At 40.4% G+C, this 15,734-nt stretch overlaps 1 protein-coding gene across 1 annotated transcript in view; it reads left to right on the top strand.

Annotated features, from left to right (window-relative positions):
- PLPP4 (phospholipid phosphatase 4) overlaps positions 1–15,734 on the top strand; it is a 107,517-nt gene that overhangs the window by 83,843 nt on the left and 7,940 nt on the right. Inside the window, exon 6 of the mRNA XM_019556274.1 lies at positions 8,376–8,546. Within this exon, the coding sequence (XP_019411819.1) occupies positions 8,376–8,546 (171 nt within the window). The remainder of the gene's footprint in view (positions 1–8,375; positions 8,547–15,734) is intronic.

Genomic DNA, 15,734 nt, shown 5'->3' with positions numbered 1-15,734 from the left:
TCTGAAGTCAAGGACTTCTGTGTTGCTGACTGACTTGCCAGCTTTACGGCAGATGGTGAAGGTGATCAGCTTGTGGTCGCTGTCACCCAGCTTCCCATCAATCACTAGGTCACTGATTAGGTCATCCCCTGTAGCCAGTACCAGGTCGAGCAGCGCTTTACCTCTCATTGGCCCATAGACTTCTTGAGTCAGGTAGAGGTCATCCACGCATGAGAGGAAGCTTTGCGACTGTTCGGATTTTGCTGACTGATCCTCCCATGAGATGTCCGGGTGATTGAAGTCACCCATGACAACCATGGTCCTGGAGCATGCGGCCTTTCGCTTATTAAGTAAGTGTATCAGCCCACAAGCAGTCCAGATTAAGCACACCACCTCCTTACTCTAGTATGACCAGTTCTGGTAGCTACCTAAATGCTACCTGATCCCCACTCAGTTGGCATTTGCAGAGCATCCCTAACTCCTGATTGACATCAACAGTGCTAAGTTCAGTACAAAGTACAGCACCGCACATTCACTTTCATGCCCAGCTACTGTTACTGTTGATCTTTACTTTTTTCACGCGAACCCAGTGGTTAGAACTGTTGGCTACAAAGGACCAACTCTTAGGATCATCATAAATTCTAATCTGTTAGACAGGATGCAAAGTTATAATAAAATTATAAGTGCAAATTTTGGGGGGTTATGATGGGTATTGGTCACCCTAGCACACATGGACTCGCACACACAATTGCTGCAATAGTAGGGTAGCAACAATGTTGGTTTATACTTATCTGGGGTGCTGGAATCTGCTGTTGATGGTCAGCTTCCTTCAAGGCAATGTCTTCTCCAGAAGGAGGTTTCCTGCTTGTCCTTCTGTCTCGGTAGGTCGGGTGCTGGATGAGAAGGTGTCACTGAGGGTTACACTTCTGCCTTTTATCCCTTCTCTGGCAGACTTTTGTGGTCCCCCAGCATCATCTTGGCTGCCCAGTCTGGAGGTCACTGTCTCACATGGGTCTTGAGTGGTGCATGACAGCTGTTAGTCAGAGTCACTGGGGGTTCTGCCCGATGGTGCAGTGTCAGGCGGCAGTTTGTAAATTTGATTAATTTAACAGTCGTATTGTTAAGGTTGCAGGAGCAGTCCATTGGGGATCATCTAGTCTCCAGTGTTGATTATCTCAAACCATATACCTTGTTGCACATACAGTGGAGTTTCAGGTGGTGGCATTGATACCTTCCTCCAGTCACTCTGTGGCTGGGAGCTGTTAATTGCCGCTCATTAACTTGTAACAGCAGCTGGCTCTGCCTGTTACTTAATTGCTCACTCAGATTCACTCCTGTTTATTCCGGAAACTAGACCCAGTGCAGCAATGCAATTCCAGTGATACAATTTCAATGTATTCTTATAAGAATAGTTTTAGTAATACAAGGTATGGTTTTACTTTACAGAAAAATACATTTGTTAAAAGGTATAAAATATAAAACACTGAATGCCAAGGAAAGACAAGACAGATGAAATTAAAAAGAAATGTACCTTAATTAATAAATGCAAATGTGAGGTAGTGATGATTAATGGCCACAGGGGAAAATAAATGTGTTGGGTTAGATAGAGTAGACTGATTTAGCATAAAACTTTAGACAGATATGGGAAGTTTGTTTTGGGAAATATGTCTTAAAGGGGGAAGGTGTTCACCAGGATATATTTACAGTCATGTTTTCAATGCACCTTGGCTTTTCTTGTCTCATACAGGCTTTGCTTGGAAGAGGATATTTTAGTTCTTTGGTTTTCTTTAGTGACACTGAGCTCAATTGATCTGTAGATGTAGTTTGTAGGCTTCTCCTACAGAAAGCAACTTCAGCTTTCTGGCTTGCTCTGAGCCTTGCCACACCTCTGCAATGAGTGCACTAGGTCTATGTCAATACCTAGAAGGAAAAAAAATGCATAAAATGGTGTGGGGAGGATGTGCAGGCAAAAAGGGGCTTCTTGTTATAGAACATTCACCCTGGGTGTGCATCTACATGTGCAATTAAAGTGACTGAATAAACTCTGGTGCAGTTTGAACCAGAGTAAATTTATGTGGATATCACCATCCACACATGTTAAGTAATTTCCTCTGCCATTGGATAGTACTTGTCTTTGATGGGACTATCTGATAGCGCAGTAAATTAATCTACGCTGGCTTCATTGTCACTCGTGCAGTTGGTGATGCTTTGTTGTGCAGCAAATTAGTCTGCCGCGCAGTAGAGCGCACATGTAGACTTGCCCACAAAGTGGGAGATCTTGAGGGAAAACACTTCTGGCCAAGTTCCTGCTGTCAGGGACATTCTGTTTTTTAAATCAATGATTATCATGCATAAGAATGATTAAAATGCATAAGAATTTCTGGTGGTGATGTCTGGAACATCCAAGGGGAGTATCCTCATCACAGAATAAGGCTGTCTCTTGTTTCTTGTCCTTCTGCTCTGTGATGTGCACTCTTGGTTGTCCAGTGACCTTGACTCAACACATAGGGTGCAGGACCCCTTACACTTAGCCTATTTTATAGGTTGGTGGTTAAAGCATTCTGGGGAGTGAAAGTTGTATATTCAAATGCTCTCAGGCTGTGATAGACTTAGAATTCAGTCCTCCCACTTCTTGGGTGAATACATAAGCTATGCGTAAAGGATGGGTATCACCAACACAATGCCTTTTGACAGTGCTGTGCTACATTTTGAAGTCAGTGCGCTAGTGGTGTTCATTAAATGCCCTAATGAGAAAGGTACCTTCCCTCTGGGTGGTCTGGATCCTATGTTGATAGAAGTACCTAAGGTGCCACCCTGAGTTAGTTGCCTAAGTTTTGAGGAAGAACAAGGGAGCAGTCAATCCCATGTTCAGTGTTCCCTATTAGTTAATTATCATCTCTTCCTGGCTGAGCATTAGGCCCCGTTAGAGACACCAAATTAAGGTCAATGGGAATTCATCAGTTGACTGTACAGGCATCTTAGGCACCTAATCCCATTGAACAACTGTGTGTTTGCACACTGCTTAGCATAATGGGAACCTCGCCTCAGCTCTCAGTGCCACTGCTGCGCAAAGAGTAGTAGCATAGTACATCTTTTAAATAGGGCTGTTTTCTTAACACAACACATGTGCCAAGCTCTGTGATGCTTTACCATTTGAAGTCCAAGCTTCCAAGGTTTTTCACAACTTCTTTGAGGTCCTGAGTAATTATTGAGTGTACTTAGCACTTCTTAGATGATGGTCTTGATTTGTAACGGCAAGATTGGGATTGAGCAAATGCTGGAAGCTTGTTACTTTTTTTGGAATACATATTTAGATAATTTTCCCCTCTCCTTTTTATAAAGGCACATACATATTTATATCTGGACTTTGAAACAGTATCAATCTTCACCTTAGTTAACAGTGTTTTCAGCTAAATCCTTGTGACCCATTCATTTCAGATTGTGCTAGCTGCTTCCTAGGCAGGCTTGCTGTGGGTCATTCCTTGTCTTCATTATATAGGTGGCTCTGAATATTGATTACAACCAGGAACAAAGCAGCTGAAAATGGAACAGAAAGATCTGTACCAATGGGTCTGCTGATTGTTTCACATCTATCTTCTTAACGCAAAATCATAACAATTGTTTTAATATAACATTAGACAATGTTTTTCATGTGTTTAATACCCAAACGTGTGGTCAGGGTGTATGTCCATTTTTGGCATAGTACAACTGAGCTATTGTCTTTACCTTGAGCATCCCCCCCGAAATACATGACATTGGTTGAATGTGAAGGAGTGAATTCACATATAATTCCGCACAGGTTTATCTTTATGCGACTGAATTGTTTCTCCTTAATGCTGTTGAGGAAACATATCTTTAAAATGTAGCCATCAAGCAAAAAGTGGCTTCCACAGAGTGTAAAGCAATGTTTTCAGAGTATGCGGTTGGATCTTCCCCCTTTATCTACTGATTCCACATTCTCCTCTGCAGCTGCTACTGTACACACAGAGACCAGGGGGAAAAACAGCTGAGGTCCAGGCTGAGGAAAATTAATCTCATGATATTGCAATGTAAAGCCAGGATAGAGAATATTAGTTTCATAATCACAAGCTAGAGCTTCATTGCTCCCCTTCTTCATATTGCGTGGAGGAAAAGTCCCTCTGAATTTCGTGTCTGTCACTCAATATTTTTTATCTGACCTTGAATTTGCAGGCACAGACAATTTAAGGCAAATGTTGCCTCTCTGTCTATACAGTAAATATCGATCCTGCTCATTCTGATGAGGAACTCAGTGGAGGTGTTGCATGCTCTGAACAAATTTGGATCATGAGAAAAAAATTAGATTTTTTTTTTGCCAGCCAGTTTGTTGGACTCTAACCCTGTCAAGCTAAATCTGCAATTAATTTCTACTGCACTTTTGCAGAAACATTCTTTTAAGTCATTGGCTTTTGTCACCAATCTCCAGAGCAATACAGAGCGCGGTTATGGTTCTGGATGCTGCTCTGTAGATTAGATTGCACAGAATAAAGGGAGAAATGGAAGCTCTGGAAAGAACGTGGGATTGACTTGCCTTGTGTTCTTGGAGTCAGGTTTAATCTGAATTTGTCCAGTGCTTTAAGCCTTCACATTTCATTTACCATCTTGTTTCAAATTCAAAGCCCTGTAAGTTATAGTACTATAATGCGCCCACTTACTGTTTGCAAGGGATATAGCTAGCTACATCTCCATCTGCTTCCCATTTGCTTATATACCGCAGAGGGAATTCCCAAGAAAAATCTGAGTGCACAAAGTGGAAAGTCATAATTCAGAAGACTTCTTTCCACAAAGCAAAGTTTTTAATGATCTCCACAGAGATTTAGCAGTGAGCCTAGAAATCGAGCATAAAAATTTGCATAGACGGCTTGACTAAGATATATAATGCATATAGTAAGGAGCAAACTGCCACTACTCAGCAGTTCAGATCTGGATCAGACAGTCCCAACAACTCCCCCACTGTCCCTATTCCATTCAGCAATTGGACATTTCAGCTCCATTTGAATTACCACCAGTGTTTAAAAATTCAAAGTGTTCTCTCAGCAAAGAGAAATGTAAATGGAGCCATTTACAAAGAAGATTTTGAAACCTCCTGTTGATGATCTGTTTTGTTTTTACTTTGTATAGCTGAAGCAAAGACACTCCAAATACTTTTCTTTTTTTGTCAGTCTCTAGTTCTCTGAGAGTCCCGGAGGTGAGAGAGGCTATGCAAATAATAAATATCAAGCATGTTCTCTACTTCTCATCCCAATTTGAACTTAATGATCTTCTCTTAAAAGAAAAGCCTTTTGGGGGATGGGAAGGGCTTTTAGGAACTAAGTGTATTGAAATGGATTTCAGGGAATTTTTTTTTTATGACAGTGGGTACCACTATGCTCTGAGTAATAATATTTGTTTTGCTGCCTTTATAAAAGATCTTTGGCCTTGCAGCATCTTAATGCAATCCAATATTGGTTGTATTATGAGTATGGAAATTTTGTGCCTGAAGTAAAAATAGTTAGATTAAAGAACATAAGGAACAGGCACCCATGTTTTTAGTTGCATGGTGTTAGGAAGAAAAGTGGTTCCTGCAGCCTCTGGTAATAAACTAATATTGATATAAATACTCAGAAATCGTTTTTCTGATTACCAGATGCCATTTATATTCTGACCACATTAATAAAACATAAGGCATTGACGTTAACATAGGAACACATTTTAATAGCTGTTTTTCTCTTCAGTGTTGGTGCCTAATCTGGAGAGATGCAAAGCAATTCCTCTCTGGTGTTTTTACTCTGGTGAAGTATGTTATTCATCAGAAGGAAATGTAAAATAGATTTGCTGTTTTTTTCTGCACTGGAATTGCTTTTCAAAGTACAGCAACTTTGAATATGAGTAGGTATGAACTGTAGACCGATGTCACAAGTGTATCACTTAGCAGTTTAGAAACTGGGAAAATCAGTTGACATTTCAGATGCTTATTGAAATTTGCTGAACTCTTAGATCTCTTAGATGTGTGCAGATATTACACACACAGTTTCACTGGTTCAAATTATTGCATTTTTAGCTGCGCTAGAGGTATTCCAGTCATGGTTCTTGTAATCATGGAAAGAATCACAAGGGAGATTTCCAAACGGAAATTGGAAGAAGGAAAAAATCATGAACAATATAAACCTTTCAGGGAAGAATTATGATTCAGTTTGAGTTGGATGAAGTAGATTTATACTCATCTAGGAGTCACTTGTTGACAGACATCTGTCCTAAAAGAAACGGCTCTCTAGGAAGACTTTATTATTCTGAAATTGCCTTCAAAGTTCACTTCCTGCCTTCTTCTGATAGGGAGACTCTTCTGAAAATCAACTTGGATTGAAGAGGTCTAGGAGAGAACTAGAAGTTTGGAGCCCCAGTTTGATATTTAACATACAAGCCATCCCTTCCCTGACACCTCTGTTCAAAGGAACTGATTTATTTGCATGCGCTAAGGTGAAAAGCAAGCTTTTGGTAATTAGGTTCAATTCTCTGTGCGGTTTAAACTTGTGAAGATACTTCATTGTAGAAGCAAATTAAAACTGGCCATTCCATAGATGCATTTGGACAGCACAAAAGTAATTACTTTGTATCATGGAAAATATGTGCTGAAGGGCATTTGAAGAGCCTTAAAAAGAAATTAGAAAACAAATCTAGGCCTGACCAAACATCACTAGGAATTTTGCTGTGGAATTAAACAAAAGCAGGATAATGAATTTATCATATTAATTAGATGTATTGCCTTCTAGTCGTGCATCCATAAAGCAGTTGGTCCTAGCAATAGGCTGTTTTCCAGGTTGTGCAGGTATGAGTAGAGTTAGACTCATTTATTTTACTAATTGTTTGTCTGCTACTCTGGGAACTTCTCACCTCTCCACTTTCACAGCCCTGCCCACTATTTTTAATAATTGATTTCCTTGTTTCTTTCGTGAGACCTGATGAAGAATGCCTTGCATTCAAAAGGTTGACTAACTTTACTGCGAGCATGCAGTTGGTCCAATAAAAGAGTTCATTCACAAAGACATTTGCCTCTAGAATCAGAATCAGGCATACATTGGCTGAAACTAAAACTTTAAATGATGGGAATTTTCAGTGGTTTATTTCTAGTTTACTCTTAGAACTGGAATTTAGTAACAGGATTAGGAAATGAATATAGAAAGTGCCATATACTTATATTTCTATTGCTGTTTCTTCCAGACTGGGTTAGATTATAGGCGAGAATGGCAGTACACTCTCTGGATATCTGGAAAAACAGAAGGGCTTGCTTTCCAGAGCTGTGTGTTTGACATTGATTTTAATTTAACAACAGAACCTTAAAATGTGCTAAAATCATATAAATTTTAAATATCTCTACTCTAGCTCCATCGACAGCTGTTAGTGGAAAAAACATCCAGCGTAAAGAAATTTGGCATGTGGGTTCTGTCATAATTGCTAACTAAGTATGCTAAATAGAAGGAAGTAAATGGAATCCAGAGATATCTTTGAAATGTATTGAAACATTTGTGTCTACACTGAATCTGTTTACACTGTAAATTCCTTTCCAAGCATACCCACCCCCCCCCCAGTTCAGCAAGGCTTTTAACCATATGCATAAAACCAAGTAGTTACTTATATAAAATGTAACACGTGCTTAAGTGAGTTGTGAAACTGACATAGTAATGGACAAAGGCTAAAGACTAAAAGATTAAATCAATGGCAAAATCTTTCTAGGAAATATTATAAAATGTACAGGTAGCACAGTATTTGAGGATATAGTGGATTGCATGCAAAAAGCACACCTATGAGAAGAAAATGGATTTATTCTGAAGGGTTTCCTTATCTTCATTATTTTGTGTTGCTGCATAGGTGAGGTTACAGACAATGGGCCTGATTTTCTGCGGGACTGCGCCCCCCAAATTTAGAACTCACAGTATTAATTGTAAGGTTAGCAATGTCACTCTTGTTGTTACTAAAAAGCTGTTGAAATGTTAGCTGCTTGGGACATGCACCTCATTTCTTTCTGTAACCCAAATAGCTGAGTCATTTGATTGAGGGTTTATGTTGTCACTTCACCTGTTCTTCGTCGGCTACATGTTCACAGCTTACAGAATGGGTGTGCGAGTCTGAAAGTGCCAAGTACCTCCTACAAAGTACAGAACATCTTCAATTCCCAGAGCGCACCATTAGATTTGATCTGGGTTTAAGGTACACAGCCTGTGCTTTTGAAAAGGAAATTCTAATAATAGCTGCAAGTATACAGAACTTCAGGATCTGTGCCTCCGGGATCAGGATCTGGTGCAGCAGGGGGCTCCTATGAGTTAAATTGTGCAGGCACACACTCTTATTCTTCTTGTCTTGTTAATTTTATGGTTCTGTAATTTGGTATATTTCTCTGTCAGTTGCATTTTCAGGGCTTGGCTTTACGACCTTCTACCTAGCTGGAAAGTTGCATTGCTTCACTGAAAATGGCCGTGGGAAAAGCTGGCGACTCTGTGCAGCTATTCTGCCTCTCTACTGTGCCATGATGATTGCCCTGTCACGCATGTGCGATTACAAGCATCATTGGCAAGGTGAGCCATGGCTGTGCCGTCTTCTTTTTTCTTTTTTTTTTTTTTAAATCCTTGTAGTTCACTGATTAGCCATCTGTCCCGAGAGCTCCTGGGATGGAGTGCTACAGCCTGTTTGACTTGCTGCTCATTCTCAGCTTCATTTTAGTATCTGTAGTGTGTGCAAATATGGCAGGTGCGCAGTAAATGTGCATTTTTGTATATGAGTGAATGCACATAAACCTATTTTGGATCATTGCTGTGGAAGATGCCGTTTTTCATAAAGGTCCTAAATGAACCGTGGTAGCATAAGGTGTATAAGATAAAGTGCAGATGGTAACAGCTTTTGCCCATGCTGAAAGCTTTGCTGGAAAGATTGAGCTTTTCTAGCTCTTTAAAACTTTTTGGTAAAACAGATGTTAGGGGAGAGAAACTAAGGTCATAATGGCTCTGGAGGAATTAAAGCCAGAGGTTCCACATTAAGCTTCTAATTTAGAAAGGGAAATGAATTGTGTTCAAATCATGTCCTAAAGAAAAAAAAATCGATTTTCTATAGCCTCTGGCTGAATAGTGTTTGTGAGCCCAGCATTTTACTTTTGGAAGCACAAATTCACAGTTGTTATCTTTATGGATTCAATATGTACCAGGCATGCTGTACCAGTGTAAGTTTGCTATGACGCTATTACAAATTAAGGAATTCTGCACATATTATATTAACATACTCTTCTTTTCCACTCCTACCAGAAACAAACTCAGTCAAAAAAATCTTAGCACCATATAATAAACACTTAACTTTACAATTTTTGTTCCAACAATTAAGGACTTACTTATCAGAGTAGAAACCTATGGTCCTGACAGCAGCAAAAAGTGTCATTAGTAGCTTAAATATGTATCCTTAAATATAAGTGAGTCCAAAGTCTACACGCAGAGACAACAGGCGATGTTATTAGGTAAAATGATAGTCAGTCTGAAGGCTGGTCCCTGTTGATCACTCCCAGATTTATTGCTTCTTGTTACCAGTAACTTAGGTAACTACATGCAGTGAATTGCAGATAGTTGAAATGGATGGCATACTGCCAACTTCTAGGCCTTAAAAGGTTCAGCCAAACTGTTAGACAATACTTAGAGATGAGCAAACACCTTCACAGAAATCCGGTTTGGTACATGAACAATTAATGAACAGAAGGGCTGACGTTTCATGAATGTCTTGTTTCATGGATTAATTGTACTAACTCCATTATTCTCTCATCTCATTAATAATTATTAGATAATCTTTCTAATATCTATCAAACCAGTGTAGCAAATAGGTGGGATGTTCAGAAACCAGGTTTTTTGTTTGTTTGTTTTTTTGCCGGGGGGTGGGGGGGGTGTTCCCTTAAAAAGATCTTCATTCAGATTTTTTTTCTTTTTTTTCTTTTTTTTAACAAGAATTGAAATTTTTAATTTAAAATCTCATTTTAGGTTTTGGAAAGAAAGGACTTTCATTCTTTTTTGGGGGACTATGGATTGTGGATTTTTCTCCCATTTTTACTTTTTCTTCTTTTTTCCCCAATAGCAAATGATGAAGAAAAGCAGAATATGAGAAACTGTTCAGGGCAAACATTTTATTTTCTTTTTCCCATTTGAATATTTAAAAAATTGACACTTTACAGCATTAAATCCACAAACAATCAAGGATGTCAATAAAACTTCAACAATTTCAAGTTCTAAGAGAGTTATTCTGAGTCAGCTTAGATTCAGGGGCCTATTTAGATGCAATTTAGGGACAAATTAGATACAGGACAGAGTGGCATATTCTGTATTAAGAAATACAGAAATCTAATTTCAAAGAAGTAGATGGTTGCTGTAGAGGATGCTGCTGCAAAAGTATGTGCACAGAGAAAAGCAGTGGAAAGTACTATTAAAACTGTATACATAAAAGCACATGCACCTTCATGCTTATCAGTTAGAGGGACCGAAAAGGGGGAAGGGTGGTTTTACTGTTTCTTCTCCAGCTTTCTGAATGCATATGTGCAGTGCATACGTTATCCTGCCATGAACAAGAATTATTTATGAACTGAAATGTGCGCCATGAGGCAGATACTTACAGTATATTTTATATGTGACGGAAACAGACTACACCCAAGGGGTTGCCACTGTGTCCATTACAGCTGCCTAGATGCTTGTTTAATATTTAAGGAGATGGTACTGAAAACTGGCTGCTCAGAAGCCAGGACTGTACTGGCAATTGTGTTATCCTGCAGGTGACCTTAGCTCTTACCTAAGAGAGTCAAGTGTCTGTCTAACTTGCTCTTGAAAATTTCCAAGGATGGAGGTTCTGCAGCTTCTCTAGGTAACCTATTCTAATGCTTGACTACCCCCGTAGTCAGAAAAGAACCACATCCTCAAGGGATATACTAATTCACTCAGTGTTAGACAGGATGGTAACTCAGCCCTTGTTTTTTATGCTCAGAAGAGGCCGCAAGTACTAGTAAATCACTTCTGATGCCTTTGTCATATGATCTTAACTGCCCAGCAGAGAAGGAGAAAGGGCCATCAATATAATCTACAGAAATTGGCATATTGTAGGTGAAAGATGAAATATAGTAACCTTATATTAACAACCCACAGAATGGGTTCAAAATATTATTAGGGCTTTATGAACGTCCTTCTGTTCCACCGGAATACAGTCTTAATAGTCTGACACTATTAGAAAACTCTACAAGATTAGCATATTCCATTTGGTATCCCAATCCAAGCTTTGCTTTTCATGCTCTCTTTTTGAAAAGATTATATTTCTCTTCCTAACTTGAAAAATCCAAATATTTCTATCTTTATATAATATATTATTTTCATCCATATTGTTCATATACAAGTATTGCATTTTATATACATACATATATATTGATTTGTATACACACACACACACACGCTCGCGCGCTATATATATATAATTCACCATATCCCTTGGGAGAACAACAAGGAATTGACTTTATTTACAGGACAATAAGGCTTCTGAGAAAAACACTTTTTAACTAGCAGGGAAGCAAAGCTTTGAAACAGACTACCAAGGACATTGGTGGAAGCTCCTTAACTGGTGTTTTTAAGAGCAGGTTAAATAAATATTTCTCAAGGTTGGCCTAGGTATGTTTAATTGATCCTGCATCAGAAAGGGGAATGGACTAGATAGTGATATATATCAATATATAGATGTATAGATAGATAGATATATCTGTGTGTGTGTGAGATATAGATAAAAGAATCAATGGTAATAAACAGCTTGGGAACAAAATTCCCTTTCTAATACTGGTAAATGGAAAAAAAAAAGTATTTTGCAAGGCTGTAACTTCTAAAAACACAAAACACACTTGTGCTCTGAGAAGGCTGGAGTGGAAGTACCCTCTTGAAGGCTTTCTGACAACATGCAACAAGACTAGAAAAAAAGAAATCAAAGACATTGATTTTTAGTGGGGTCCCACATGTTCTTATTCTGAACTATTTAGCATTTTTATTGAGAATCTGAAGGCACATATTCAATCTTGATAAATTTTGCAGGTAGCCCATAGATTGGGGAAGAGGTAAATAAAAGGAAACGTCACTCTAGCTTTTAGTAACTCTGGCCACAAGAAAGTAATAGTGTGTCCAAGCGTAAAGTGATATTTATTTAACCTGCTCTTATAAACCTCCAATTAAGGAGCTTCCACCAATGTCCTTGGTAGTCTGTTTCAGAGCTTTGCTTCCCTGCTAGTTAGAAAGTTTTTTTCTCAGGGGCCTTATTGTGCTGTGGATAAAGTCAATCCCTTGTTGTTCTCCCAAAGGATATGGTGAATAATTGACCACCAGTCTCTTTACACTACGTTTTTAGAAACTGGAAGACTGTTATTATGCCCTCCTTAGTCTTCTGCTTTATTAACTAAACAAGCCCAGTGCCCCAAATATGACACATTATTCCAGGACTCAGCCACACTGAACAATGAGTCCTTCCTGTGTTTTACATATGACTCTTTTGTTCATAGGAAAGTAGGGCTGGAAGGAACATTGCAAAGTCCTCTACTCTATTCCCCTGCTCAAAGCAGGATTATCCCTGACTAAACCATCCCAGTCAAATGTCTGTCCAACTTGCTCTTGAAAGTTTGTAAGGATGGAGATTGTGCAGCTTCTCTAGGTAGTCTATTCTAATGCTGAACTACCCCCATAGTCAGAAAATTTCTCTAAATGTCCCCTGTTGAAACTTGAGGCCATTGCTTCTAATCCTGTCCCCTTCAGCCACAGAGAAAAGCCCATCTCCATCTTTTTTATAATTACCCATCAGGCTGGTATCAAATTTCTCTTTAGTCCTATCTTCTTCAGACAACAGAACCTTAGCTCTTTCAGCCTTTCCTCAGAAGTCTTGCTTCCCAGGCCCCTAATCATTTTTGCTGCTCTGCTCTATACTCTTTCCAGTCTGTCCACATCCTGCTTGAAATGTGGCACCCAAAACTGGACACAGTACTCCACGTGAGGCCTCACCAGTGCTGAATAGAGCAGAAGAATTGCTTCCTGTGATCCTTCTCTTGATATAACTTCTCTCACTTCCTTTGATGTAACACTCATGTTATACCACCCAATGTACTGTTGGCCTTTTTTGCAGCAAGAGCACACTTTGCTTATATTCAGCTTACGGTCTACTGTAACCCTTCTCCGCAGTACTGCAGTGTAGCCAGTCATTCCCCAGTCTGTATTTGAATGACATTTGCATTTTTGCAGCAAGATCACTTTAACAACTCACATATAGCTAGTAATCCTTTATTATCCTACTTCCTTTTTTTGACATACGATTGACTACCCAGCCCTGGCTGGAATGATCTGCTTTGGGATGGTCTTGCTTTGAGCAAGGGGGCTGTACTAGATAACCTCCTGAGGTCCCTTCCAACCCTCATTTTCTATGATTCTGTGACTCATTTTCTATTTTTCATTTGTGTGTTTCATTTCTCTTTCTTAAGTGCAGTACTTTGTATTTATTTAGCTGAATTTAATTTCAGTAAATTGGACCAAGATTTATCAAGCTTATGTTGAATTCTGTTATGAATTCACCAGAGTGGATATGCCCTTTCCCTGGTTGATGTCAACTATAGTTTTTACAGGGATACTCTATTTTATAGTCCAAGTTATAAAAATATTGAAAAGAGCTAGACCCTGGGCATACTTGAGAGCCCATTCAAAATGTCTCTCTAGTTTGACATCAAATGCTGATGCTTAGTCTTTGAATGCGATTCTTCAAACAGCTGTGCAATATTTATGGCGATTTTGTCTTTATTAGATTTTCCTGCTTAAAATACTACTCACAGTGGGCACATCTACTCACAGAGGGCACATGCTACTCACAGTGGGTACACAGTGGGCACCATAGACTATAGAGCTTATTAATCAACTCTGCACACATGTAGATGGACCCAGTGAGTAGGACTGCAAAAAATCAATGCCTGAGTTATCAGTCTTGCTGTATCAATAACATAAAGTCAAATTACTTATCTTCACAGTTCAAAACCTTTCAGAAATAGTGTTCAATTTTTAAGGGATGGAGAAATGAACAGCTCACAGGTATCCCAGGATTTCTAATTCACAGACTGGGAAAGGAAGTATAAATATAGGTGCCTGGTCTCTAAGGCCTAGCTGTCAATAGAAGTTCAAGTCAAGATATTTTTATATCTAAAGCTAAATGTGTTGAACAGTGTAGAGGGGACATGACACAATTAGCAGTGTGTTTTTAGATCTGGGTACTCTGGGTATAGTTATGAAGGGAGAAAGTAAATGCGGAGAAACAGTACAGCATGCAACATTAATCTGGTACATGGGCAACTGGTGCCTCTTGAGTAAGGGGGGGGGTACATGCCCCCCGACCAGTCAGCAATGGGTGGGGGTCCCCCATGATCATGCTGACCGGGGAGAGGGTCCCCCAGTGACTGATCTCACCGGGGACTGGGGGGTCCCCCTATGGCTGATTGCACTGACCAGGGAAGGGTCCCCAGCAGCTGTTCTCACTCACCAAAAAGTGGCTGTGCTGCTTCCAGAAGTCCTGCAGCCACTTCCAGAAGCAGCACAGCTGCTTTTGCTGGAGCCCCACTCCCTGGCTGGTGCTTGCGGAGGGGGAGGCATTAGTACTCCTGCCTGCCCCCTTGCTCGTTGCCTAAACAGGGAGTATGGCCTGGCAGGGGGTGCACCGACACTCGCAGCAGGTGCATGTGCACCCCCGTGTATCCCCTGTGCATCGCCAGTGATCTGGTATGTGCTTTTTGGTTAGTAGCCTGCTTTGTACAACACTTATATGGCAACCATCCAGTGATATTAGAAACTATAGCATGTCATTCATGTTGTCCACACTGTGTTTGAGTACTCAAATAGGAAGTAAGCTCTACTATAAACACAGTGCAGGGTAGATGCTAAGCTGATATAAATTAGAGTAGCTCCTTTGAAGTCAACAGAATTATACTGATAGACGCATTGAAGATCTGATTGCTTTTGGCATTTGCTGGGGCAATAGTGTGAACACTAAAACCACAAAATCATACTTATATATAGAAAAAGCTGTTTTTAAATATGAAAAGTAATTTATGACAAATTCACTCATCCCTCTGGGCTACATACAGGCTGTGGGGTACTTTGCAGGATGGTGGTGGCAGGACCAGGCATGGATGGATCTAGAAAAGGTTAGTACTAGGGCTGTGTGAAGCTTTGGTAGCTGATTCAATTCAGAGGAGATTCCACCTGATTCCCAGGCAACGGGAGGTGCCCTGCTGAGCTGTGCTGCACCTGTGCCATGGAGCAGCTGCCACAGGGGTGCAAAACAGGGGGGAGTCAATCCCTGCTGCCCCCCACTGCCCCATGCTACCACAAGTGCCCAAAAGCCCCAATTACCAGTGAGTGCAGGGGTTTTTTTTGTTTTTTGTTTTAATTGCCAGGATGCTGGGGCTGGGTGGGGCATTCATCAGGGGTGGGGCTGTGTTGGGAGTGGGGGGGAGATTGGGGAGTGGAGGATCTGTGGGGGTCTCTGTCACGTGGGCCCAGAGCCCCCACAGCTACTGCTGCTACCAGTGAGTGTGGGTTTTTTTTTGTTTTTTGGGGGTTTTTTGATTCCAGAACTGCTGGGGCTGGGCAGGGCAGGGACATCAGGGGTGGGGCTGGCTGGAGGGGGGCAATCGGGGAGCAAGGGATGCATGGGGTGGGCTCTGCTAGGAGGCCTCAAGGCCCCCACAG

Source organism: Crocodylus porosus, unplaced genomic scaffold (assembly GCF_001723895.1).
Source record: "Crocodylus porosus isolate Cpor-Errol unplaced genomic scaffold, CroPor_comp1, whole genome shotgun sequence".
In the NCBI taxonomy this organism is placed as follows: domain Eukaryota; kingdom Metazoa; phylum Chordata; order Crocodylia; family Crocodylidae; genus Crocodylus; species Crocodylus porosus.
The sequence above is the reverse complement of the archived record's forward strand: the minus strand, read 5'-3'. Positions and strand labels throughout refer to the sequence as shown.